The 27,560-nt window shown below is 36.3% G+C and overlaps 1 protein-coding gene across 2 annotated transcripts in view; it reads left to right on the top strand.

Annotated features, from left to right (window-relative positions):
- Positions 1-27,560, top strand: part of DIAPH3 (diaphanous related formin 3) — a 486,334-nt gene that overhangs the window by 134,457 nt on the left and 324,317 nt on the right. For both annotated transcript variants that reach the window (XM_058548276.1, XM_058548275.1), the window contains 4 exons: positions 7,810-7,884; positions 7,968-8,037; positions 12,594-12,730; positions 14,712-14,821. In XM_058548276.1, coding sequence (XP_058404259.1) covers positions 7,810-7,884; positions 7,968-8,037; positions 12,594-12,730; positions 14,712-14,821 — 392 coding nt within the window. The remainder of the gene's footprint in view (positions 1-7,809; positions 7,885-7,967; positions 8,038-12,593; positions 12,731-14,711; positions 14,822-27,560) is intronic.

The following is a 27,560-nucleotide window of genomic DNA, read 5'->3' as shown; positions in this document are numbered from 1 at the left end:
GAGGAAGATTGGCAACAGATGTTAGCTCAGGGCCAATCTTCCTCAGCCAAAAAAAAAGAAAGAACAAGGAGTTGTGGCCTTTTTTTCCTTTAAAAATCACAATTCCTTTTTTTTTTTTGAGGAAGATTGGCCCTGAGCTATCATCTGTTGCCAATCTTTCTCCTTTTTTCCTTTTTTTCCTCCCCAAAGCCCCAGTAGGTAGTTGTATGTCATAGTTGTACATCCTTCTAGTTGCTTTATGTGGGACACTGCCACAGCATGGCTTGATGAGTGGTGTGTAGGTCTGTGCCTAGGATTCGAACCTGTGAACCCTGGGCTGCTGAAGCAGAGCGTGTGAACTTAACCACTACACCACTGGGCCAGATCCTAGAGTGGTTTTTATATGATGATAAAAGGATCAGTTCCACGAAAAGACCAATTCTAAATGTGCATCTGTAAAACCACAGATGTGCAAAATATATGAAGCAAAAAATAATAGAACTGAAAGGAGAAATAGATAAATCCACAATTAGAATTGGAGACTTCACAACACTCTCTGTCAACAGTTGATAGAACAACTAGACAGAAAATCACTAAAGATATAGAAGAACTCAACACCACCATCAAGCAAAAGGATATAACATATATTTATAGAACACCACATAACACATAATGTTATATGTGTTATATATGACACTCTATAACAATAACAGAATACCTATTCTTATGTCCACAGAACATACACCAGGAAGAACCACATCTTGGGCCATAAAGCAAACCTCATCAAATTAAAAAAATAGAGATGATACTGAATGTGTTCTCTTACCACACTGCACTCAAACTAGAAGTCAATAACAGGAAGACTTCTAAACATTTAGAAAGTAAACAACATACTTCTATGTAATCCATGGATCAGAGAGGAAGTCTCAAGGGAAATAAATACACGAAACTAAATGAAAATACAACATTTCAAAAATTGTCTGACACACCTAAAGCAGTACCGAGAGGAAAATTTATAGCACTTAACACATACATTAGAAAAGAAGAAAAAGCTCAAATCAATTTTAGTTATCACCTCAAGCCTCTAGGAAGAAGAAGAGCAAAATAAACCCAAAGCAGCAAAGGAAGGAAATCATAAAGATCAGAAATCAGTTATATTGAAAGCAGCCAAACAACAGAGGAAATCAATGAAACAAGGAGTTGGTCTTTTGGAAAGATTAATAAAATTGACAAACTTCTATTAATATTGATGAAGAAAAAAGAGAAGACACGAATTACCAGTATCAGAAATGAAACAGGAATCTCACTACAGACCTTACATCAACAGAGTAATAAGAGAACACTACAAACAACTTTAAACACACAAATTTGATAACTTAGATGAAAAGACATTCTTCAAAAGACACAAAGTATTATAACACACCCAATATGAAATAAAAAATTTGAATAGTCCTCTGACTAGTAAGGAAATGGAATTACTATTTTAAAACTCCCAAAAATATCTTCAAGTACAGATGAATTCACTGGAGAATTTTACCCGACATTTAAAGAAAAATTAATACCAATTTTACACTGTCCCAGAAAATACAAGAGTAGGGAACAATTCAAAATTTTTGAAGCTGGTACTGATAGCAAAACCAAAGACAATAACAAAACAAAAACAAACTCCAAAAGCCCAAATTTACAACCCAATGTCCGTCATGAATATAGACACAAAAGTCCTTACTGTAATGCACTGTGTCAATGAGACTAAAGAAGAAAAATTGCATGATTCTATCAATTGATGCAGACAAAGCATTTGGTAAAACTCAACACCTATTCATGATAACTCAGAAAAATAGGAATAGATGTTATAGCTTGAATTGTGTCCCCCAGAAAGATATGTTTAAGTCCTAACTGGCACCTTAGAATGTGACCTTATTTGGAAATAGGGTCATTGCAGGTGTAATGAATTAAGATGAGGTTATAAGGGAATAGAGGGCTCTTAATCTAATATAACTTGGTCCTTATCAGAATAAAAGAAGAGACACAGAGAGCGCCATGTGATGATGAAGGTCAGGAATCCTGGATTAACAGCTACCACCAAAAGTGAGCAAGAGACAAGGAAGGATTCTACTCATAGTTTCAGAGGGATCCTGGCCCTGCTGACAATTTGGTTTGGGGCTTCTGGCCTCCAGAACTATGAGAATACATTTCTGTTGTTTTAATCACCCACTTTGTGGTACTTGGTTATAGCAGCTCTAGGAAACTAATACAGAGGGGTGCTTTCTCAACTTGATAACACGAATCTACAAAAATCCTACAGCTAATATTATATTTAATGGTGAAAGACTGAAAGCTTTTCTCCTCAGACTGGGAACAAGGTGAGGATGTTTGCTCTCACCGCTCCTAACACAGCTCCAGAAGTTCTAGCCAGAGCAATGAGGGAAAAAAATGAAATGCATATGAATCAGGAAGAAATAGAACTGTCCCTATTTGCAGTTGATATGATGGTTTACGTAGGAAAGTTCAAAGAATCTACAAAAACTCCTAGAATTAATCAGTACAGCAAGATTGCAGGATTCAAGATAAACAGAAGTCAATTGTATTTTGCAAGATGAAAAAGTTTTAGAGGTTTGTTGTACAACAACGTGCAAATAGTTGACAATATTGTACTGTACTCTTAAGAGGGTAAGTTTATGTTTTTTACTTGAGAAAAACAATCAATTCTATTTTTATATATTAGCAATGAACTTTTGGAAAACACCACCAATTGCTCCAAAAAACAAAACAGAACTCTTTTGTAAATCTAACAAATTATGTACAGGATTTTCATGCTGAAAACTACAAAATCATGATGAAAGAAATCAAAGAAGGTCTAAATAAGTGGTGAGAGATCCTGTGTTCATGAATGAGAAGACTTAACTCTTTTCTTGATCATCTGGGTTGTTGGCGGAATTCAGTTTCTTGCGGCTGTCGGACAGACAGCCTTATTTCCTTGCTAGCTGTCAATTTAGGATTGTCTCAGCTTTTAGAGTCCACCTACATTGCTTGGCTCATGTTCCCTTTCCTCTATCTTTAAAGCCGGTAAAGGCAAGTTGAGTTCCTCTCATGCTTTGAATCTCTCTTCTTTCTTCCATTTCATCTCTCTAATCCAGCTGGGAAAGGGTCTGAGCTTTTAAGAAACATGTAATTAAATTGAATCTACCCAGATAATCTAGGGTAATCTCCTATTTTAAAATCATCTGATTAGAAACGTTGATTCTCTTTTTAATCCCTCTTTGCTATGTGAGGTAATATAATCATAGGTTCTGGTTTTAGGATGTGGCCATCTTTTGGGGGGCAAGGGTGAGATGACCCTGCCTACCACATATGGTAGCTTCCCATTGCCGATGGCATTGTATATAGATTTTTCACAAGCTCCTTCCTACCTGTTTGGCTTCATGTCTGATACAGCCACGTGTGGTACTCAGCACAGGCCATGTGTTTCATATTTAATGTCTTTTCACGTATTCCCTCTGGCTTAGAAACCTCTCTTCCTTTCTACGACTTATCCTTCAAGACTCAGGTCAGACGTCAGCTGCTGTGTTCCAAGGAGAGGTAGATACTGCACCTTGTGTTCCCTTAGTACCGTGATTGTAGCACTTATTACATTATGGGAATAGTTTTGCTCAACGTTTGTTTCAACCACTAGTCTGTTCTCCTTTCAAGGGCAGAGAACATGTTTTATTCAGTTTTGTGTTTCTCATGCCTAGTGCAGTGCCAAGCGCACAGTGAGCCCTTACTAAAGGCTCGCTGACCTTGTTAATGAACTTTTGAGTTTTAGTGGTGATGAACATCACCCTTCGAGTAGCAATCAAGTCCTAAAGTGTGATGTAGGACGGGGACTCCAGATTCATCATCCTTGGCTCAGTATGGATAAGTACCAGTCCTGAAATCAGAATTGATGTTTCTGGAGTGAAGGTTGAGACAGGCTCAGTGATGCTGCATAGAATGTGTCATCTCTTTGTGCCTTTTTCTATGCCTGTAAAGTAAGGGTGTGAGCCTGGGCAGCAGGCAGACCTAGATGGTGTTTCTCAGCGATCCTAACCTCTCTTTGCATGTTCTTTTCCTTGTATATAAAAATGGAAGGAGATTCAGTTTCATTCTCAAACCATTTATTGAGAGCTTAGTGTGTTCTAGGTGTTGGGGATTCAAAAATAAATAAGAAATGGTCCCTATCTTCCAGGTGTAAGCGACAGGTGAGGTCACCCTTATGACTCTGGTAGGTTTATTCCAGCTGTGACAATCCATGAGGCATTTGTCTTTCCCTTCCTTAGAGCCCATTTGGGAAGAGAGGCAATTTTAACTTTAGTCTGTGGGAAACATACATGGATAGTGCTTTGTTCCTTTGTTCCTTTGGCCAGTAAGTAAATCTGAGACCTGACTATTGCGTCTTCTGCTCAACAAGGTGACCGTATTTGCCTCATAAAGCCAACAATACATTGAAACCACTTTGCACGCTTTTGACTTCATCCTGTGTCTCTGGAAGCAATAACTGAATTTCAAAGCCTAAGCTGCTTTGAACATTTAGAGGCGGTTTGAACATTCATTTAATCCTGGAGAACTGCTCTCCATCTCCCTCTTTTTTTTTTTTTTTTTCCCCTCCTTCTTCTATTACCTCTTCACCTCTTCTCCTGCTTTGAGACCCCTACTAGGAAGTGCTAAATGGTAATATACTTAGAAGTTTTTCTTGAAGCAATTAAAAGAGATAAGTTTGATATTTTCTGTTACAGAATTTTAAGAGGTAGATTTTGTGTTAAATTAGTACTTAGCACATTACTTTTTGCTATTTTAAAGCAATTTTTCCCAATACAAATGTCATACTAATCTGTATGTCATTTCTATTCATGAGGAAGAAACATTTGCACAGTGCTTATTCATCCATGAATGCAGTTTATAGTTAAACCACATAATGCCTGATGGTACTATGCTGACAGGCACAGAATACATTGTACAGATTTGGTTTCCTGAAGATTGATCATTTATAGATCAGTTGATAATTTTTTTTGCAAGTTGCTTCTTACACTGATGATGAGAAATTTTTCACTTTTGTAGAAAGCTATGGATTTCAATAAACCCCTGTCAGGACGGCAGACCTACTTACTCAATGTCACTTTTTGTCTTGAACATCTTTTCCAGAAGAGATAGGAAGTGATATTTGCCCCATCCTTAAAAATAATATTGCTGAAAATAGTAGGGGTGGGGATGGGGTGGAGGTTTTGAGAGAATAGGTTTGTGAATGACAACCTGTTAGTACAACAATATGTTGGCCCTGCAAAATTTTAAGAAAACAGGGAGACGTTTTAGGTGTATTTAATTTGTGTTTTAATATTACCTTTTCAAATAAAGTACTCTCATCAGCTTTCTTTTTACGTTTAAATATTATAGTGTTTCTTTTGTTATTGAGCATCTTTGCTTCCTCTCCTCTCAACCTGTCTCACTTTTCTTGTTTTTGATACATTTTATGAAAAGTAAAGTGTAATCGGGCTTTCTGAAGGCTGTTGCCAAACTCTCTGATTTTATTGTTGAGAAATTAATTCCCACCGTGAGTTAAGACTGTAGTATAAAGTAATTGAATATAATGCTTCTTTACATTCAACTTTAATGTTCGTTTTATAGAGAATTAGTTTACATGTATTACATGAGTGGACATAAGTTTTACTTTAATAATTCATATTTTATAATGTAGAAGAGAGTTATGTAGTAGGTCCAGAAATAGTTGATTTGAGAACTTCTGTGAGTCCCACTCTTCTAGTGATAGTTGTTATCTTAGGGATGGTAAGTTTTGAAAATAGCTATATGTTCTATTAATAATTACTCAGACCAGGAGACTTAACTTGGTTCACTTGGATTGATATGCTTCCTAAATTTTATAGTGGGTTCCAACATAAGCATATTAAGTGCAACAAAGTCTTTTTATTATATTGACATAATTTTAGCATAAGGCAGTTTAGATTTTAGCATAAGTCAGTTTAGGAATAATAACTTTATTTTCTGCAATGATTGAAGGTAGTAGCAGTATGAATAATCCTAAACTATTTATATTAGCTTTAGAATATCTGTATGGATATACTTTGGAATATAGAAATGGTTGAAAATTCACTTCAAACAAAATATTGAAGTCCCACTGTGAGGTGCTAACACAGGAGGGCCTCATGATCCAAGTCTGTCTCAGTGCCAGCCCAAGTAAAACTCTCAAATTACTCTTTATGTGTTTGATTTCAAGCTTCCCTGCTGCATATGAAATAAGAATAAATACAGAATAGGATGTCAACAAGGCAAACAGTTAAGCGGGATGCTGTAGGTGTTTTCATGAAACATGAAAGCAAGATTTGAAATGCCTACGGGTAATCTGTCTTTTGCTGATAGTAGAGAGTAAACTCTTCACTTTTGAAGTAGCATCTTGGTTTGGAAACGTCAACTTCTTTTTAAGTTTTTTTCTCACCTTAACCGTAATAGCGATCTTTGCTTTTATAGGGGAGTATCTTTCCTGTTTAAGTGTAGTCTTGAATTAGTGGTTTTCACAGAGAAGAGATGAGTAAAATAGTGTGACAAGAGTCTGCCAATTTAAATGGCAAATTGCTTTGTTTGGTGGTGATGGGGGTAAAATCAAATTCTGAATATTTATAGGTGATGAAGCTGTGTTCACAGAAGTGTACAAATGAAGATGAATTTTTTAAAACAATATTTTAATTTTAATGTGTTACATTTTGTTTTTACTCTTCTTATTTTCATGGGAAATGTTATGTAGTATCTGGTACGCGACTTAAACTTTTTGATTTTATTCTTTATAATGTCCTGCTTTTGATTATTGCACGAAATTTTGTTTTTAACATTCCATTTTCGAAGGCTACACGTGTAAAATCATACATACATACAAATATATATACAAACAGATATATACAGAGAAATACAGACATTTTTATCTTTTCCTTTCTCCCACTTTTTTGAAGGCAAATTGTTACCATTATTTTATTTATTTATTGTCCTAGGCTTTCCAAACACCACTGGTTAAAATGTATTAATTTTTATTAAGGTAGTTTTCCTTTAATTGAGGTGAGCTGTTGTCTGTTGGCAATGATGTCCTAATTTACATACAGTACTGTGATTGTATCATTGGGTTTACGGAATAGAGGTAGTTTGGTGAAGATGAAAACATTTGTTTGAAAAACGACAAAGCTCTTTTTTTTTTTAAAAACAATTGAACTTTGAAACTTAGAAAGTTATTAACATTTGTAAGGATGCATTTTAGTGGTTTGGGAAATTCTCCTGAAACATCCCTTTTTAGTATTTTGGTTAATTTTTTCAATAACCTTTATTCTTTGTGTAGCTCTGAGTCTTCCTTCTTTAAATCTTACTCACTTGCTCAATTTCTGCTCTTTGGAACAGTACAAGGGGAGCCTTATCCGGTGGTGGGCTGGTAAATGTTTAACAACCAAATCTTGGGTGGGGGGAGGTGCTCTGATTGGCGGCATTTGCTGATTTCTTGATGTACATACTGATGTACAACATGGCACATTTTTAGCTATTAAGATGATGTTACTGGACATGGAGCATGGAAGAAATGGGCACGATTAGCTGTCACAAGGCCAGTGCAAGCTGGGGTCAGCACACCACTGGCTTATTCTATTTTTGCTCTTTCACGACTGCAGTTATGAATCATGAATGATTTGTACGTGATGTTATTCTTACATTGTATTTACATTAGAATATAACGTGTAAAATGTTTATAGTAGCATTATTGTGATATTCCAAACTAGAATACTGACTTAATGTACAACTGCGTTTCTTTTTTTTTCTGTTTTTCAGTTGGGTAGAAAGCTTCGGACATGAGGGGCTTGGAATATTACTGGACATTTTGGAAAAATTGATTAGTTGCAAAATGTAAGTATTGACAATTATTTTCAGTTAAGCTACAGTTGCATGTCCAATGATAATTTCAATTCTGATGTCTTATGCCAATGCAGGCAAGAAAAAATTGTAAAGAAGAATCAACACAAAGTCATACAGTGTCTAAAGGCCTTGATGAATACGCAGGTATGTTCATAGGTAATCATATTATATTTATTCTTCACTAGTTCTTATAGAGGGCTTATGAATTAGAACTGTGTAATAAAGAATTTGCAGTAAAGTGATGTATTACTTTGATATGTCCTTCAGTACATATTAGAAAAAAATATTGTATTGATTTCTAGTTTTGTATCAAATCAACTATCTCCCAACAGGAGAAAGTTGGGGATGAATGGACCCTCTTCAGATGCTTAACTCCTCAGGTGTAGATTAATTCTCTCTCCCTCCCTGCCTCTCTCCCTTCCTTTCTCTCCTTTTTTTTTTTATTTCCCCTCTTCCTCTCTCCCTCTCTTTTTTAATTTTCAAAAGTTTAGAATGAATCAGCTTTGAAATCATATGTTATTATTCAATGTGGTCTCCAGTAATACTTGTTACCAAAGAATGAAATTGGAAAGAGGTTGTTTTTATAGTCTAGGAATTTAAATCTATAATGAAATTAATGTAAACAGATATGAACAGGTCCCTGAAATGGAGCAATGATGCTTAATACAAGTAATATCGAGATGAAATATAATATGGCATATCTGTAGCATTTGCACGTTTAAAGATGATACATTACAAGAAGGAAATACTTTAAGCTTTTACTGAAGTTAGATTTATCTGCAGTGTTTCTTTTCTATTTTTTTTTAATATGGTTAATTGCAGAAATTAGCTCTATCCTGTGCCATCTTTAACTCCAACATCTAAACACATTACCTCATGATGTGTGCAGTAATGATAGGTGTTTTAGTTGCTGTTAGACAGCAGGAAAGGAAATGTTACTTATGGTGGTGTGATGATTTGTGTTTTATTCCAAAACCATCTGTATATTTCTGAATAATTTTAATTCTTAGTATTTCGCCTTATTCTCACTTTTAAAGTAAACCTTTAGAAAACTACACACTTAAGAACTGGTATTTAAATTATTAACGTTTATATTTCTTTTTACTAAATGTAGCAAATACTTACATTTTATAACTATTTATGTCTTATTGAGTTATGTATTTTTGAGCATTTTCTGGAGCTAAGTTTTCTATTTTTAACCAAGGAAATATTTTTCACCTCCCTGTCCCCTCCAGTCAGATATATTTTTCAAGGAAAATATCTGATGTAGAAATCACAAGTCCTTTCTATATTGAACTTGTTCTGTGAGAATTAGATTTTAGATATATTAAGGAGCCTTTTGTAGAATGTCTTAAGAATAAATTAATGAAGGAATCAGAAATTGCTGAGGGGGAGAGAGCTTTCCACATTGAGTCCATAATCTTGCTTTAGGAGGCCCCTTCTAAAGTGAGACTATAGGAATTGGAAATTTCACTAGTGATAGAAAGGCTGAGAGTAGAGGAAACCCAGGAATGTTTTTCCAAACCAAAGAGGCATGTGGATCATAATTAGTATTTGAGAAGAATATCATGGTTCAAGTGAGACAGTATATAGAAGATAATATTCCTGCTAGCTTTGAGACTGAATTGGAGAGGGAGTAAACTTTGTTTTTGTATTCTAATTAATATAGCATAATTTATTCTCGTAATAACATATTATGTTCCTTGTAATTTGTATATGTGGAGCTGGAATATACTGCTATTTGCATTTCTATCACCTGTACAAGTAACACTAAAAAGTTATTGATTCTTGGAATTAGTATGATAATGTCTGAAATTTTTAGTAAAGTTTTTTTTTCCCCAAGACTGGTTGATGGCTTTTCCTATACCTCACTGTGCAGTCTTGACGAGAGTTCATTGAATGATGAAAAATATAGACTTTGAGAAAAAAATGTGTACGTTATTTGGTATTAGTAATTATATAATTAATATAATGTACAAACTTGATAACATCGTATGAAAGTAAATTTCTTATAACACTAAATTGGACTATTTTTTAAAAGGAAGAAGATTCTGAATATTTTTTAGAAAGAAAATAAAAGTCAATATGAAAAGTTAATCTCTTTAAATTAAAAAGTAATTAGAACAGGGACTCCATGTTGGTCAGTTAACTTCTTCTGTGTTGCCTTGAGATGTGCATCCCCAGCAAGGGTGCTTTGTTCCTGAAGCTCAGCCCCTTTACTCACGTTATCTCTGCTACTGGGATTAACCCATCAAGGGTGGTCGTTAATGTAGTGTTAGGCATCCTACACAGGGATGTAGGGTATTAACCTTCCCCTACCTAACACATCTTCAGTGGCCTGAAATTCCATCTATTAGGTAATAATGGGCCTCACGTAGAATGCAGATGGAATCTGGCATTGGTCCTCAGTTTAGAACACATGAGTTTTCATATAATCCAGAGTGGATCTTTGACAGTAGAGAGACACTCTTAGACCTTCCAAAATTTGTCACCACCTCTCTAATCTTATAATTGCTTTCATTAAATGCACTTTAGATGCCAACACTGGTAAGTTGACTATTTCTCTCACAGACTCAACAGTTTTTGTTTTGTTTTTTAAACAATTGAGAGTAATTTTATACAAGTAGACAGCAATTCTGTTTTTAGTTCTAGACACTGAGTAGTGGTAATCTGGCCTCATTCCAGTCTTAAAAAGAACACTACACATTTTTATGTTAGCACAATCAGAGAATATTGCCTATGATGGAGCATTGAGGAGGTCACAGGATGATGGTCAGAACCTTGAAATCAGAGAATGCTTCTATTCCGCCCTTCACACATGATGGTTTAGGGCCGGAGGGCTTGACAGAGAAGGTAGGTAGTACAGCTTGGAGGAAATAAGTATGAAGTGCCTTGAAGTGGCTGGAGGAGCCACAGGATTCTGATTCTAGAGGGGCAGGCACTGGCTACAGATAGTCAGGTGGGTGGGAAATGAAGAGGAAATGTGGAGACAAGATTTACTCGATGCTCAGGTTTCTTAGGACAGAGGCACCCCTTTGGTACTTGGTAAGCATTGAATGATTCACTTTTTGAATTGGATCTAAGTGGTACTTTATAAGCCTCTGGCAATTCCATGGAATGATTGTTGAGGCATATTGTAGTCTCTGGCCCCATGCCTGCTTTTTTGTTCTTTGTTTCCAGTTATGAAACAGCCCGGGGCATCACAAAAGTGGACATTTCCGGGCTGGTTTAGCTGTCACTTTGTAAACTTTTCCCTATCACCAACAAGACAGAGAAGTCTCTCCCAAAATCATATCCAGCGGCCCTTGGCCCATCTGTTTGTGCTTCCTCCTCTGTACCTGTGTTCCTTAGTGGTTTAAAGCAAATGCAATATTTCAGCACAGTGTGAAGGCTTCTTTACATAAGTACCATGTACCACATAGGAATCTTATGAATAGGATTTCATAACACTCAAAGCGTTTGGGTGTAAGCTCGTTACTGATTCAACTTTGATAGTTGTATCTACTGCTAATTTTGAGTTTAAGCCATAGTTCTTAAGTCTGCAATTGAGATTAAAGTCCTTTTTTAGTTCTTAGTAGTAATTCTCATCAACCAACTTCTCACTCTTGAGGAGGATTCTCTGGGTTGCATGGTAGATAAATAATAATTGTTTTACTGCATCTATTCATCCTCTGTTATTTGATGCATATCTCCATAGATTATAAGTGGGCCCTAAGAGATGTATACATCCTTATAGCAAAACACTGAGTCACTAACATAACTCCTCATCTTCTAATTGGATGTGATATCCTGGCAGTAGCAAATCAACTTTGTCCTTATCCAAAATCATCGCATTTATAAAATTATGTGTTTACAACTGCCTTGTCTTTCTGGTGGTAAAATATTGTTCTGATCAGAATACGTATGCTCCTTATGGCGGTTTCCACACAGTATCTGCCTAAATCATGCTTCAGTTTTTGCCCATTTATGAGCTAAGTGTTACGGTCTAGGCCTGCACTGTATAATGTGGTTGCCACATGGCGGCTACTGAGCACTTGAAATGTGGCTAGTCTGAATGGGGATATGCTGAAAGTATAAAATACACACTGGATTTTGAATACTTAGGAAGAAAAACAATGTAAAATAATCTCATCAATAAATGTTTTATATTATGTGTTGAAACGATAATGTTTTAGATATATTGGATTAATTTCATTAAAATTAGTTTGACTTTTTGCTTGAAAACTTAACATTGCACATGTGGTTCGCATTATATTTCTCTGGGGTGATGCTGATCTGTGTATTTACTGCTGGTGCTAAATCTCTCACCAACCTTCCTTCCCAGGAAAGTTCTTCATGCCCTCAGTGTCTGGTTCAATATCTGACTGTTCATTTTGTATATTCCTGTTGGGAAATCTCAGCCTTCCTCACTGTTTCTCCCTTTTTCCAATTGGCCTCTCATCTATCTTAATAATTATCAATCGTATTGTTGTAAAATCACTTTTGAGGGGTTATCTGTATTTAGTTGAGTGTTGTAGTTCTTAATGTAAAGTGAATACTTTATGAATTTTTTTAGGATGGTATACATTCTTTATATTTTTAAGTTTTACTAAGTATAAAAATATATTATCCTATAAACGTTTTTTAATAACTACCTTTTCTTCAGGGCACTATTTTGCCAACCAACTAACATTTAACCTCTTATTTCCAAAATGTTACAGTATGGCTTGGAAAGAATTATGAGTGAAGAGAGGAGTCTTTCTTTATTAGCCAAAGCGATCGATCCCGAGCACCCCAACATGATGACAGATGTGGTTAAACTCCTCTCTGCAGTGTGCATTGTAGGGGAGGAAAGCATGTAAGTCTTCTCAGCCTATTTCTCTAATTGTTTAATAATTGAATACAGTTTGATTAATGTTTTCCTTATCTATTCTATTTTAGACTAGAATTTACTTAAGTGAAGTATACTTAAGCTGCTGATTTAGATTCGTATTGGCTGAACAGAAATGTTTGAGTAATAATTATTTCTCTTAATTGATGTAGTATTTATGGGCTAACATGTTTCTATGAAAAACTGATTTCATCAACATGTTCTAAATGAAGACTTTGAAAAATATACAAACGGGTTCTGTTTCTTATGTGATTTTTTTTTTTTCCAGAAAGAATTAATTCAAACTGTAGGTCATGTATATTCTCTTGTAAAAGCAAACAACCTACTATGTAAAAATCTATATGTAAGGCAGATTTAGAAAGTGATTTAGAAAGTATGTAATAGTACTTTATTGGTTGAGGGACGTAGTCCTTGACCGTAAAGTGTATACTAAACCTGTAAATTTTAAAGACATTATCCCCATTTGTTAGGGTTGTAACTAAAAGACCATTACATATCTATTAAAAGATAGTTTTGTATGATAAACCTTTTTTATGAGGTTTATAAAAAACCTTTGTAAGATAAAACCTTTATTTTATAAGATGAACGTTTTTTATTTTTAAAGAAAATTGGAGTTCTTATTACAAGGAAGCCTTTAAAAATTATTTAAAATGCCTTTTAAAAAGGATAAGGATATAAAGACTGGACAACCAAAAGAACAAACAGAAATGGCCTTCTCATATGAGGGTAGGCAGAGCCCTGTAAGTGGAACCTCTTGCACACATTTGAAAATTGTCCTTGAGGTGATCCAGCTGTGGCTGGGGACTGTTGAGCTGCTCAATTTAGACTGGTTCTCCAACCAGTCAGCAGGCACCACTCAGCTCTCTAGGGTGTTCTCTGTGGACGAGGCGGTACCTGCTGCAATCCCAGCATGCAAAGCCAGGCATATAGCTTTAGCACTTTCCCTTTCCCACTTTAAAAAGGCCATATTAATTTTGACATAGAAAGCTAACAGTGAATTTAGTGTTGACATACAAAATACTTCCTGTGCTGCCCCTACCCCTTTCTTCCTTTCCTACTCCTCCTTTCTCTGCTTCCCTCCTTCCTCTCCTACTTCCTGTTTCTTCTCTCTCCTCTTGCTTTCCCCTTCTCCTTCCCTTTCCTCTTTCTTTCTCCTCTTCTTCTCCATCTCCTTTCCCTTCTTTTTCTTTATCCTCTTTTTCCTCCTCTTTCTTCTCCTTCTTCTTCCTCCACTTCCGTATTATTTTTATTTCTTGACTTCAGAATAGGTTATTGAAATGATATAAATAACATTTGGGACTACATGTCTAGGTCCACATACTGTGTGAGCTTCTACAGTATGCTAGGTACTATTAACACAACTATACTTTAAAGATGTAGCTAGTTCTTGCATAACTATTATTTTTCACTTTTGACTACAATTCCTTACTACTATATATTTTTGGCTACCAGAACTTCACTTACTTACACTCAAAAAGTAGAGTGTAGTGGGTCAGGGCATTTACATAGTACTCACTACACAGACTGTCTGATTTCAGATCTTTGCTCTACCATTTAGTAGATGTGAGATCTTAGATAAGTTGCTTAACTTTTTTCTGCCTCAATTTTCTAATCCATAATATGGGATAATAATACCTACTGCATAGAATTATATACATTAAAAAGAGTTCATATTTGTAAACTGATTCGAATAGTGCGTTATGTATAGTAAGCACCATATAAATGCTTGATAAATAAATGTCATCGTAGGGTTATTATGAGGAATAAAGGAATTAAAACGTATAGTTAATGCTTGATACATGCTATGTGTACTCAGTAAGCTACTTTTAAAATGTTGGTTGCCTAGGAGTAGTGATTCTGGAGTTTTTAATAGATCAAGCAATTGGGTTATGGCATTTGGGTTTTTTGCTGTTTGCAATTTAATTAATAATTTCAAAATTTTCAATAGCTTGGAAGAAGTTTTAGAAGCTTTAACGACAGCTGGAGAAGAAAGAAAAATTGACAGATTTTTTTCTATTGTGGAAGGTCTTCGGCACAATTCAGTTCAATTGCAAGTAGGTTTCATGAATATCATGAATGTCATTGTAGTTGTTTTGTAACTGTTTTCTGACTGGCTTGTATTTAACACTATAGCATGAAACCCTGCATGCCATTTAATATTTTATAGCATTTTAAATAAATGTATAGAATTTTAATTTATACTGTATCGTAATGTATCTTATAGATTCAACTTGGTGTTCACCGATGATTTTTCCATAGGTTACTTTCCTAGAAGTTGACTTAACTAGATTTCTCTGTAACATATATAATCATAGTCCATGAATTGCTTGTTCTATGTTAGTCTTATTAGTCGATTATTGTAATTGTTAAAAAGTTTTGGTAATTAAGTGAATTATGTCTTCTCATTGTATTAGTTTTTATATCTGAAAAGTTGAGAGTTTACATGAGTAATAATGAGACCAAGATGCACTTATAGAGACTTTCAAAGATATTTAAATGCTTCTCCAAAATCACATTTAGACTTACACATTATAGTATCCAAGCTGCATAACTAATATTCATTTAATGTCTCCTTTTTTAAAGAGATGAGAGTTTTTATTGCTATTAATATTGATAACTGACTTTCACCTCCAAATTTTTCTTTTATTTAATTGATGTGGTTGTGACCTGGCTATTGAGATTTTTAGAAGGTCCTCAGATATTTCTAATGTGCAGCAAAATTTGGAAACCAACGTGCTAATAGCTATGAAGTAAATCTGTTTCACACTTAATAGTAAAAAGTCATAGTTTTAGTGTTTATTTTAAAGCTCTGTGTAGCTTGGCCATTTTATTGTTTCTCATTGTGGTAGGAATAGAAAAGCCAAATCTTAGTGTTAAATTAAAAAAAAATAAACAGATGGTATTTGACAAAATCAGAAAATGTTAGGGACTATCAAGTTAATAGATTTATTATGACATTTCTGTGGACAGTGTTTGTGAGTATGATGTTTCTGATGACAGTGTTTGTGAATGGCTAGTGAGGAACTCTCTTGTGGTTTTTTTCTCTGGGCAGTAGGCAGGCTTGGAGATCTGAGTATATGGTCCCTATTGCATGGGTCTGGTTACTGGAGCTTCTGGAGAAGAGCCCCTCCTTACTCATCTGGGATGTTCACCTCTGACACTGACTTGGCTCATTCGCTTGCTTGTTGTGCTGGGGTCTTTTTTTTTTTTTTGGTGAGGAGAATCGGCCCTGAGCTAACATCTGCTGATCCTCCTCTTTTTGCTGAGGAAGACTGGCCCTGGGCTCCATGCCCATCTTCCTCCACTTTATATGGGACGCCGCCACAGCATTGCTTGCCCAGCAGTGCGTCGGTGCGCGCCCAGGATCTGAACCGGGGAACCCCGGGCCGCCGCAGCAGAGCACGCGCACTTAACCGCTTGTGCCACCAGGCCGGCCCCATGCTGGGGGTCTTTTAATTCATCAACCATTACCCTCATTTCCCTTCTCCTCCTTTCTCGTCCAGCCCCAGATTTCCTTTTTGCCACAGGACTAATGAAGAGTAAACCTAAAAGAAACTTTGTAGAGAAAAGCTGAACAATCACTTTATCTGAATTTTCCTCTAGTACTCATGTTACCTTTTCCTTATATAGTATTTGTGCAAATTCCAGTAGGTTATTAGATTAATTTTGGTTATTTGTGCAGTATATTAGAGATCATGTCTAATTTTTAAAATCTCTTTTATGAAATATAATAGTCACATATAAACCTTATCCCCTAAATAGTTTTTTTTACTAATATATACTTTTTGTATTTAGTCACACATGTGTTACAGGAGTGGGAGGTAATGTCTTGTGCTGAATAGACTTCTGAGTCAGGCAGCATTGAATTTAAGTCCCAGCTCTTCACATCCTAGCTTTGTGACTCTGGATCAGTTCCCAAATCTCTATACTTCAGTTTTCTCCATTGTAAGATGGCAATAATAGCAGTGCCTAGCTCATTGTTGATGCAGGGATTACACAAGATAATGTATTTAAAATGCATAGTACAGTGCTTGGTTCATTAGCATAAGTGTTGAGTAAATGCTAGCTTTAAAAAGTAATTTTGTTAAATTAAAAAAACAAAGTCAGTGGAGAGTGGAGATTGAAGGTGATCTTCATTTTTTTCAGAAACATTATCAGTGTTGCTATTAAAATTGTTATTTAACTATACAACCTAGCAATTACACTCTTGAACACTTATCCCAGATTAATGAAAAGTTGATGTTCACACAAAAACCCATACACAAGTTTTTATAGCAGTTTTATTTGTCATCATAGCCCCAAACTGGAAACAGCCCAGATGTTCTTCAATGGGTGAATAGTTAAACGGTGGTACACCCTTACCACGGAATACTACTCAGCAACAAAAAGGAATGAACTACTATTGAGAACATGCAACAACTTGCATGACTTTTCCAGAGAAAATTGTCTTGATTGAAAAATGTCAATCTTGAAAGGTTACAAACTGTATGATTCCATTTGTATAACATTCTTGAAAGAACCATGTTACAAAGATGTAGAACAGTTTACTAGTTGCCAAAGGTTTAGGATGGGGTCTGGGAAAGTGTTGGGTTTGGCCGTAAATAAATAGCAGGAGGGAGTCTTGTGTGACGAAACAGTTCTGTGTCTTGATTGTGATCGTGGTTACAAATCTATATGTGTGATGAAATAGCATAGAACTGTACATGCACACACAAATGAGTGTAAAACTGGTAAAATCTGAGTAAACTCTGTGGATTGTACCAATTTCAATTTCCTGGTTTTGGTGTTTTACTATAATTATGCAAGATGTTAACACTGAGAGGAATTGTGTGAAGAGTACTCAGGACCTACCTGCACTTTTTTTTTTTTTTTTTTGGCAACTTCCTATGAATAGATAATTATTTCAAAATAAAAAGTTTAAAAAACCTTGGTAAAACTGGGGTCCAAATTTTGTTTACAGCAGTGTTAAATCACTTGATGTTTTAAAGTCGTAAGGGAAGGGGTAAAGAATGGCTAGTTAAGAACAAAGGCAAGTTTTGCCTAGGTAAATGACATGATTGACTCATTAATTGGAAAGTTTGACTATTACCTTACAATTCTTGGTTATTTGGCATATTAAATTTGTTTTGGCTACTAGACATGAAGGTAAATCTATCTGATCTTTTAAAACTTTAATTGATTACCATATGAACTTGAAGGCAAACAACACATATCAAAAAAATTCTTTGGTAGATTTAGTCATTTCTGTTATGGGTAGTTACTCTGTTTTAACTGAAGGTGCTATGTTATGGAAAAAATATTTTTATAGTTCCAAAAAATTTGTATTTTGCTGGTAAAAGTCTGTAGAATTCTCCGAAAGAGAACTATTAATTAAAAATTGGGAATTAAGATTACTATTCTATAGGAGATGTTAAAACTTGAAGAAATTAAAAAATATCTATTTAAAGATTTGATATAATTTTGAAATGACTTTTTAATAGTTTTAATGAGATAAAATTCACATAGAAAATCTGCCCATTTAAAGTGTGCAATTCAGTGTTTTTTGTGTATATTCAGAGTTGTGTGACCTTCACCACAATCAATTTTAGAATATTTTCCTCACCTCTAAAAGAAACTCCTCACCCTTAGCTGTCACCCTGGAATAACCCTCATTCCCTCTAGCTGTAGGCAACCATTAATCTGCTTTATTTCTATAAACTTTCATATTTTGGACATTTGATATAAATGAAATCATAAAATGCAATATGTGATCTTTTCTGACTGGCTGTGTTCCCTTAACATAATACTTTCAAGGTTCATCCATGTTGTGTGTATCAGAACTTCATTTTTTTTTTGTAGTCAAATATTATTCTATTGTATGGATATACCACATTTTGTTTATCAGTCATCAGTTGGTGGACATGTGAGTTGTTTATGCTTTTTGGCCATTATGAATAATGCTGTTATGAATATTTGTGGAGATCCTTTCTAACAACTACTTATCTGCTATATTTATGTTAAGGAATAGGGATGGAGAGGAGGGCTGGCAGCAACTTCCTTTGATAGTTGTGGAGGTCATGTATTTGATTCAATTCTTGAGAAATTTTTACCAAGGTATAGGTGGCTGATTATATTTGCCTTTATGAAACTAATTGCCTTAGTTGTAAGTAATTATATTTTCTGTTATGGTTAGTAGTGTTGTTATTTTTTGATGTCTTAAAAACACTAAAATTTCTTGACATAGTTTTTAAAGTTTAATTTCATTGAGAAGTTAAAGATCATTTTAGCATCATTTAAATTCATTTCTTTCTCATTTTTCTGATAAGTTCAGGTTAAATTTGTGTGCTCTTCATTAAGAATGGAGATGGGAAGAATTGTTAAACTTTATTTTTCCCTACTCAATCATTTTGTTGTGGATTTTTACTCTTTAATGAAGGTTTCTCATAATTATTAAGCCTAATGTGTGAAATAGCTAGCAGGTGGTAAGCTTAAGTTAAGAATAAAGGTGCTGTTTTCCAGATAACTAACTTAGGAGGAAAAAAACAAGTAGATTTCTCTTTTCTGAGATTGCTGATTGTGCTCTATTTCCTTTAAAATGATCAAGCAACACGTAGGAATATCTAAAAATGCTTTCCTCTCTGGGTGTTTCTGAATTTTCTCAAATAAAGTATCTTTTAGAGCTAGCTGGTTGTCAATTTCCTATAAAGCTATTGCACTAAGTGCCTATTTTACTCCAGTAGCTATATAATTTGCATTTATTAAAAGGTACTAGTCTGAGTGATATTAGCAAATCATCAGATTAAAAATAAAACTTGTTTGTCACTGAATAAAATAGAAACCAATTGTTTGGTTTTAAATTGGAGAAAATGGGAGATAGTAAAATTTAAAAAATATCCTCATTGCTCTTTTTTTTTTTTTTGTGAGGAAAATCGGCCCTGAGCTAACATCTGCCAATCCTCCTCTTTTTGCTGAGGAAGACTGGCCCTGGGCTAACATCCGTGACCATCTTCCTCCACTTTATATGGGACGCCGCCACAGCATGGCTTGACAAGCAGTGCGTCGGTGCGCTCCCGGGATCTGAACCGGCGAACCCTGGGCCGGTGCAGCGGAGCATGCACACTTAACCGCTGCACCACCAGGCTGGCCCCTCCTCATTGCTCTGTTACTGCAGAGCATATTTATAACAAAGTACTTTTTAAAGAAGGATTGTTTGATTTTCTTGAGTCTGATAATAATAATGAAGAAAATTTGACTGTCTGTGATTGTGGTAGAATTGAGCGTACTTTCTTCGCCCTCCCACATATAGTATCGTAAGAAAGTGAAAAACTGAGTACTAGAAATAAAATTAAATTATTCTCAGGTCTCAGAGAGTCTTACTATCAGGAAAGAAAGTACAAATGTAACTATGGGACTTAAAATAAATGTACATTCCTTTCTTTTCTCAAGTGTATCAGACAGAGGTTGTTATCTTCAAGCAACATTATCCACTCTGGGTAATTTAAGCAGGAAATGGTAGCTTACAGAATTTCTGGCAGGCCCAGGAAACCACATGGGGATAGTGTATAGCCAGAAGTAATGCAGAGGAAGAAATGCCAGACCACACCCAGGAATGTTCTAATGGAAACACCACTCCCAACATCTCTGGCCAGCAGCCGAGCCACTTAGGTCGGACAACTGAGCTTCTGCCACAGCATTGAACCCCCCATCACAGGGTCCAGGCTTCATGTGTGTGATCATCCTCGCATGTTGGCCGGGTCTTCCTTAGTAGAAGAGGGTTGGGATAAGTGTGGGTGAACGAATCTCTAGTTTCTGCCACACTTAGATTTTATGTATTACCTTCATTTCTCTCCTCTTTCTTTTGTTTTTTTTTTTCCTTTCAATGTGTGTCTTCTTTCTTCTCTCGTTAAAGCCATACTTCGCTAGCGTATCAGAAGCATTATCTAGGTTCTAAAGAGTTTGTTGAAACCTTTGCTCTTGGTCATAGGGCTGATGGAATTGTGGTAAATTTTTGTCAGGAAAGGAATCAAAGTGTGGGAATCCTAGAGTTTTTTCAGTGGATGTTTACCTTTGCTTCTGCGTGTATGTCCTCTGTGTATATGTCCTCAGGCATGCGGTGACAGCGTGCTGCACCTTCCCTTTCCTGTAGTGTCTTCCTGATCCTGTCCTCTTGGACTCGTGGCTGGGAAGTGTCAAGAACATGAAGGGTCCGTGATTTTACACCACTTGCAAACTAACATGGTAGTCTGCCACATTTTATGAGTGCTGTCAGAAGACGTGAACTCCTAGGTCAAAAACAACGACTTTATTTACGCACAGCAGTGGCAGTAGCTTGAGGATCAGCTTTGTATGAGCCCCAATTTCCAGTTGCAGTGGGTTGTGTTTCAGGAGAGAAACTGAGCTAAGGGAATACAACTCTTATCTCATGAGCAGCAAGTACTCTGATGGATACAGGCTATGATGAAATCTCAATTTGTCTCATAGAGGATTTAATTAAGTCTACTGGTCAGCAGGACTCCAGGCAGCAGGTTGAAGGCAACCTGCAGTATGGATCTTAGTCATGCCTGCCAGGTCCCAGATCCAGTCAGCTGAACAAAGCCCATAGACCATCAGAGTCTACCTTAGAATGCCAAGAGGCTGTCGTCTTAGGTTTTTGTATTGATCTTTCCATTTATTAATGAGGTATTAATTCAGGTACAGAATGATGTGTTAATGATTGTTCAAACCTCCCCTTCTTCAACAAGGAGGAAGTCTAGGGCAATTCTCTCATCCATGGCAACCCTGGCCAGTGAGTTGAAGGTGACCTGAGTGCCTCCAGGGCTGATGTGGTGTCATTGATCGCTTCAGCTAAAATCAGGGACACGTTTCTTACCACCTTTTCTAATTGGGTGACTCCTGTCCTAGGGATTACTGCCGGTAGGGTGCATATGCATAATGAGTCAGTTTCCCTCCAGGAAGCTCCATAGAGTAACCGAGGATAGCCTGAGTTTGGAGAGATCTCCATGGTTGTCTGAGGGCTGCATGGTGTACCGGTAGTATTTCCTTAAACATTTGAACATCTCTTATGACCACCTCTAAGGTGCAAGTTGTGGTGTGTTTTGAGAGAGAGACAAGTTAATGCCCGGCTTCTGCACAAGATATGTAATCTTGAAGGTGCGTGTGGTGCTCTTGGAAGGAAAGTGTTGTTTATAGTTATTGGGGTCCCCCAATTGATACCTTTATCAGTTGGGGGCTACCAGGTGACAGTGCTTTTAATGTGGCCTTCCAGCTGACTGATAAACTTTAGGATTCTCAGTTCATTGAGCCCAGTCCTTGTTTTTTGAGGGACTGTCTGAAGACATAGCAGAGATGGCAGGTTGTGCTATAGGAGAGGCACTTGGAGCTTAGAGAAGCTGAATCTTTATAATGGGCTGTAAGTCTGCTTGCCCTTTGCTCTGGAGGGGAGACGCTGTCTCTATCTTCCAAGGTTGTTTGCTATCCAAACATCCTTGTAAAGATCATGCAGAAAGGCTATCAATATCTCTATCTGCAATACAGAAATGTAAGCGACCCAGGGAGAATTGTCTTGCAACAGGGAGCAAACCACTAAACCTCCTCTTATCACCTTCTTGACTTTTCCTTCAGTCTGATGCTCCTAGTGTTGTTCCTGTAATTCATTGCACCTTGATGTAGCTTGGATGGATCAAACCTTCATTAATTTTGGTTAATGTGATACCATAGAGTGTTTTTTCTGCATTAGTTACTGACTAAAGGGAAAACATTTTTCCAAAGTCTCTTAGTTAGAAAGAAGGAGACCTGGTTCCTTCAGAGAGCCAACATGAATAAGGAAGAGAGAGGGAAGCTTGTTTTCAGAGGGGCAAGATGACTGTGCTCTTGTCTTTGATGCTTTGATGTGAACGTATAGTAACCTTATTTTCTGAGATTCATCACTTAAAATATAGTTAAATCTTTTTATTTAATTGCCTCCAGGTTTCTCAAAATTTGATTTAGTATATTTTTTAGATCCTGATAGTTAGGTTTATGCTGTGCTTCTGTGAACCACTTACTTTTACTATTACCTAGTAAAAAATCTTATAATTTCTCTACTCACTAATTGAAATACATAGCCATTGTTCTCTTTAGTTTTTTTTTTTTTTCCTGGTAAAATATACATAACATAAAATTTACCATTTTCACCGTTTTTACGTCTATTGTTCAGTTATTTTTAAGTATACAGTTCAGTGGCATGGAGTATATTCTCATTGCTGTGCGGCCATCATATCTTTAGGCTTCTTAAGATCTAGTGATAATGTTGATGAAACAGTGGACAGGGGTGGTAGACATATCCTTCTAGAATCCGTGGACAGAGGTGGTTGGTGTGTCCTTCTAAGGTTCCTATGGTGGATATTTTCTTACCCTGGAATATATTTTCCAAAGAAGCAAAAGCCAGGAATATAATCCAAGCCTTTGGTCCCTGAAACTGTTACTAGAGGAAAATTGTGTTCCAAACACATTCAGGTATCTGGCATGCGCATGGTCTTAACAAGTATCTCATGGTTACATATTAAAGTGCAGAGAGTGGTCACAATTAGAGAACAATAAGACAAAGTAAAAATGTTTGATATGAAGTTTCATTTATAATACTTATGAATCAGACAGTTTGAAAATGATGCTCTTGCTGAAACTTGCTTGTGGAACAAGGCTGTGTGAACTGGGTTCTCTGAGAGCAAGAGATTTGATGTGCAAGGGATGAAGGGAAATGCCTAAGAGGGAACCTGGAGAGGGAGTTGGGGGAGGCTGGGAGATGTCAAACTTAATGCGAATCTGACCTCAGGTGAGATAGAGAGGGAAGGAAGGAATGTTGGATGGAAGTCTCTTAGGCTGCCATGCAGTTCCAGAACTTTGGCAAGATGGTTGGGGAATCCTTGAGCGAGTCCCGTGTGTACCAGGATCAGGCCCGTTTTAGTATGTTTGCTGTGTTCAGACGTTGGCTGAGAATAGCCCATAGGAAGTCTGGCTTCAGCTCAAATATTGTGATGGATTTCAGAGGGCAGTGACTGGGGCTGTTGCTCATTTATACTCCCTGCAGTCAAAGATGAAGAGTTGCATTCACATGGCTGCCTGAAAGCCTTTCTTCAATCTCTGGATTTCACTGAGTTCAATGGCAGAATAGATCTTTGAAAATTTGATTGGCGCACACTTTCCCATGTCTCAGAAAGTAGGAAAAAAATGGTGGGTTTTTATTATTCATTTATTTTTTAGTGAGGAAGATTAGGCCTGAGGAAACAGCTGTGCCCATCTCCCTCTATTTTATATGTGGGATGCCTGCCACAGCATGGTTTGATAAGCAGTGCATAGGTCTGCGCCCAGGATCTGAACCTGTGAACGCTGGGCTGCCGCAGCGGAGCTCGTGAACTTAACCACTACGCCACCAGGCCGGCCCCCAAAATGGTGTTTTTTTAATTAAAAAAATTGAGAATTTTTTCCCATTACATAAGTAGTTTAAAGTCATTAAAATATTAAAAACAGAGTAGGAAAAATCACTCTTAATTGAGTTATTATCATTGTACTTGGAAATTTGTTGTTGGGCAATAATTGACAAATATGACATTGAAAGAAATCATAGGTTAAAATGCATTTCTGGATTTAGCCAAGTTTATTTGCTTATGATTGTTTTTGTTTGCCTTACCCCTTAAATTCTCAAAATGTACCCAAGTTTAATTTTGCCCCAAACTAAATAAAGGTCTTCCTGTAATGAATAGTCATCTTGATTTACTATTTTTTTTTGTTTCAAGTATCTCCTCCCTCACCAAAAATTCATTGTTAATAAAGTTGTTTTCAATTTCAAATAAGTTGTTCTCATATTTAGTGAAGGACCAAATGAAGAATACAGAGTATAGCCGAAGTTTATTTTTAGGACAGTTGTGTTGGGGCATTCCAGAAGGATGCAGAGATCAGTCTGTTTTAGTTCCTCTCTGTTTTCGCTGCTAATTTTACTAAGGTTTGCATCAGTAGGATTACTATATCAGTACAAATCAAAATGTTAAACATAGTAAAATGGAATGGTAAATAATATGCCATTAAGCTAATAGAGATTAAAGAAACAGAAACAGTAAAATAACATCCTAATGTGAACTCATTGTTATATGGAGCACACCTAAGTAGAAACTAGTTCACATATTTGTCTAGAATATACTGCGAATTTTCTGAGTCTACGTAATGCATTTCTTCACTTATGTTACAGTAGACCTCCAGAAAGATAAACTGAACTCATGCCTTAAAGGTACCTGCAAAGTTTCATAATTAACCAGTCAATTAGTTAATTATTCATTGACTGCTGTGCACTGGGTTACTCTAGATATTAGAACTATAAAGATGAATGAAATACACTCCTGCCCTTAAGAAGCTTATACTCAGGAGTTTAAAGCTAGCTAATATTTCCTGTGAAAATAGCAATACTAAGAGTTTCAACAAAATGCATCGGAGGACACAGAAGAAATTAATGATGTCTCAAGGGGAATGTCTGAATAAATATTTAAAAATCTAAGTGTGGTTTCCAGTATTCCTGTTCATATGCATTACAGCTTCTTGAATCCTGCAATTTATTTCTCTGAATCTGTATGGAATATATGTAGTTACCTCAAGCTCTGCCTTGTTCTCTTACTGTATCTGTCATTTACAGAACATTTAATTGAAAGTATAAATAAAATTTTAGACTTTACGTCTGCTGATATACTTTACGATTTCTGTGTCTACGTAATGTACTCTATTTAGTTTTCATTCTGAATGCATGTGCTTTTAAAATTCTTTGGTGTTTCTTTGCACTGGAGGCAAAATATTTCTCTGTAAGCATCATTTACTCATTTTAACTTGATAAATGTGAAATCTGTGTGTGCAGAGAGAGACAGATGATTTCTGCTATGAGGTAGGGAAGATGAATAGCAGTCTAAACTCCATCTTCCAGGCCCAGATAATAAGTATTTGTAGATTCTGATAGAATTTTTAAGTACTTTACGGGTACTTGTTTCCAATCTGAAGTTAGCTTATGAAGCTGATATGTTTTCAGTGCAGTGTAGCCATCATTTTATTTGTAAAAGCATCTACTTATATTCAGGGTGAACATAGTGACCAGAGTGAACTTTCTAAAGAATACTTGCTTTTGCTGATTGTTAGATACCTACTCAATTTCTTCAGCACAGTCACGCAGGAAGCATCTGCTCTAGTGGCCTTTGAAAAAATCGGGCAGACCTTGTGGCTGGGCCTCAGGCATCACACCTGTTAGTGTACCCTGAATGTTTTGCTTAAACTTGTTTGTCCAAAAAGGGTCAGAAACCAAGGTTAAAAATGCATACAGTGTTTGTTTTTTCTCATATTTGTGTTGAGGATAGAGATAGCAATAAATAGTGTACTTGAGGGAATTTAGGTGACATCTATTCACATATGAAGAAAGAGTCTACCTTATTTTCAAGGACAGAAAGCTAACTTTGCTGATTAAGTGATATAGATTCTGGCATGCTCCTTTGTCTTGTTGTTTAACTTCTTTCTACTTCTAATGATTTTCCTTTGATCATTTGTCTCGTTCTTAAGATTGTCTTTGACCAGCTTTATCCCTCATATTGAATATCTTTGAGATTTCTATTTACAGTTTATCTCCTTTGTTCCCTGCTATGTGTCTTTACCTTCTAGTTTATGACGTGGCTGACATTTGTCCCACTAGTGTAATTACTGTTTTGGCTGCTCATTTTCCTAATCTTTGACTGTGTGGGCTTTGCTAGTCTCAGTCCTTGTAGTGCATCTTCAGTCTGTTGTTGCTCTTGAGGAAATCCTCAACTATCCTAAATCCTAGATGGACAGGCATGCGAGCACGCACGTGCGCGCGCGCGCACACACACCCCCACACCCACACACACCCACCCACACACTCACCCTTCCAGCTAGACGTTATGTTAAAAATACCTTTTATCACGTACAGCTCCTTTTTGATAATTGGGACAAGGGTAACAAAATGAACTTACAGTATTTGCTTTTCAAATCTTTAGAATTGAGTCCATTATCTAACACCTCAAGATAAGTATCTTACATATAAACTTTGTTTAAACCAAAGGTTAATCAGCAGTATTTCTAAAGTATAAAGATGCATTTGAAGCAAGGAGGAAAATATTTTAGAGCCAATTTTAATTGTACACTTTTGTTTACTGGTTGCATATGGTACATGTGAGAAGTTAAGTGTTTTTCCCTGTGGAACAGCAACTGTGTCCCTTTGTAGAAACTGTTCTTGTTAAGTCACCAATTTGCCAAATGCACTGGTAACTGATTAGTCATCTTATTTGACCTATTGGAGCATTTGACACAGTTGATCGCTCTTTCTGTTGAGATACTTTCTTCCTATATTTCTAGGATATCACAATCTCCTTGTTTTTCTTCTACCTCACTAACGGCTTTTATTTCCCCAACCTACAAATCGAAACCTACAATGGAAATACCCTGATCAGTTCTTGTACCTCCACTTTTCTCTCTACTACTCCTGAGCTGATTCCATCTAAGATCTTGGTATTTACATACTATTGCCATGGTAATCTCTTTCTTGAACTGGAGTCTCCTACGTCCAGTTTCCTTCTCCACTTTATTTGATGAGGATCACCAATACATGTTTCCAACTTAACGTCTCCAAAAGCGAAGTCCTGATCTTTCTTCCCAAGTCTGTTTCTCTCATGGTCTTTCCCATCCTAATAGATGGTAGTTTCATCCTTTGAATTGCCCAGGCCAAAAACCTTGGAGTCAATCTTGACTCCCCTTTCTCTAATAGTGATTTCTATCTTTTTCCATAGCTGTCTCCCTAGCA

This window comes from Diceros bicornis, chromosome 9 (assembly GCF_020826845.1).
Source record: "Diceros bicornis minor isolate mBicDic1 chromosome 9, mDicBic1.mat.cur, whole genome shotgun sequence".
In the NCBI taxonomy this organism is placed as follows: Eukaryota; Metazoa; Chordata; class Mammalia; order Perissodactyla; family Rhinocerotidae; genus Diceros; species Diceros bicornis.
This window is presented reverse-complemented; position numbering and strand designations above follow the sequence as displayed.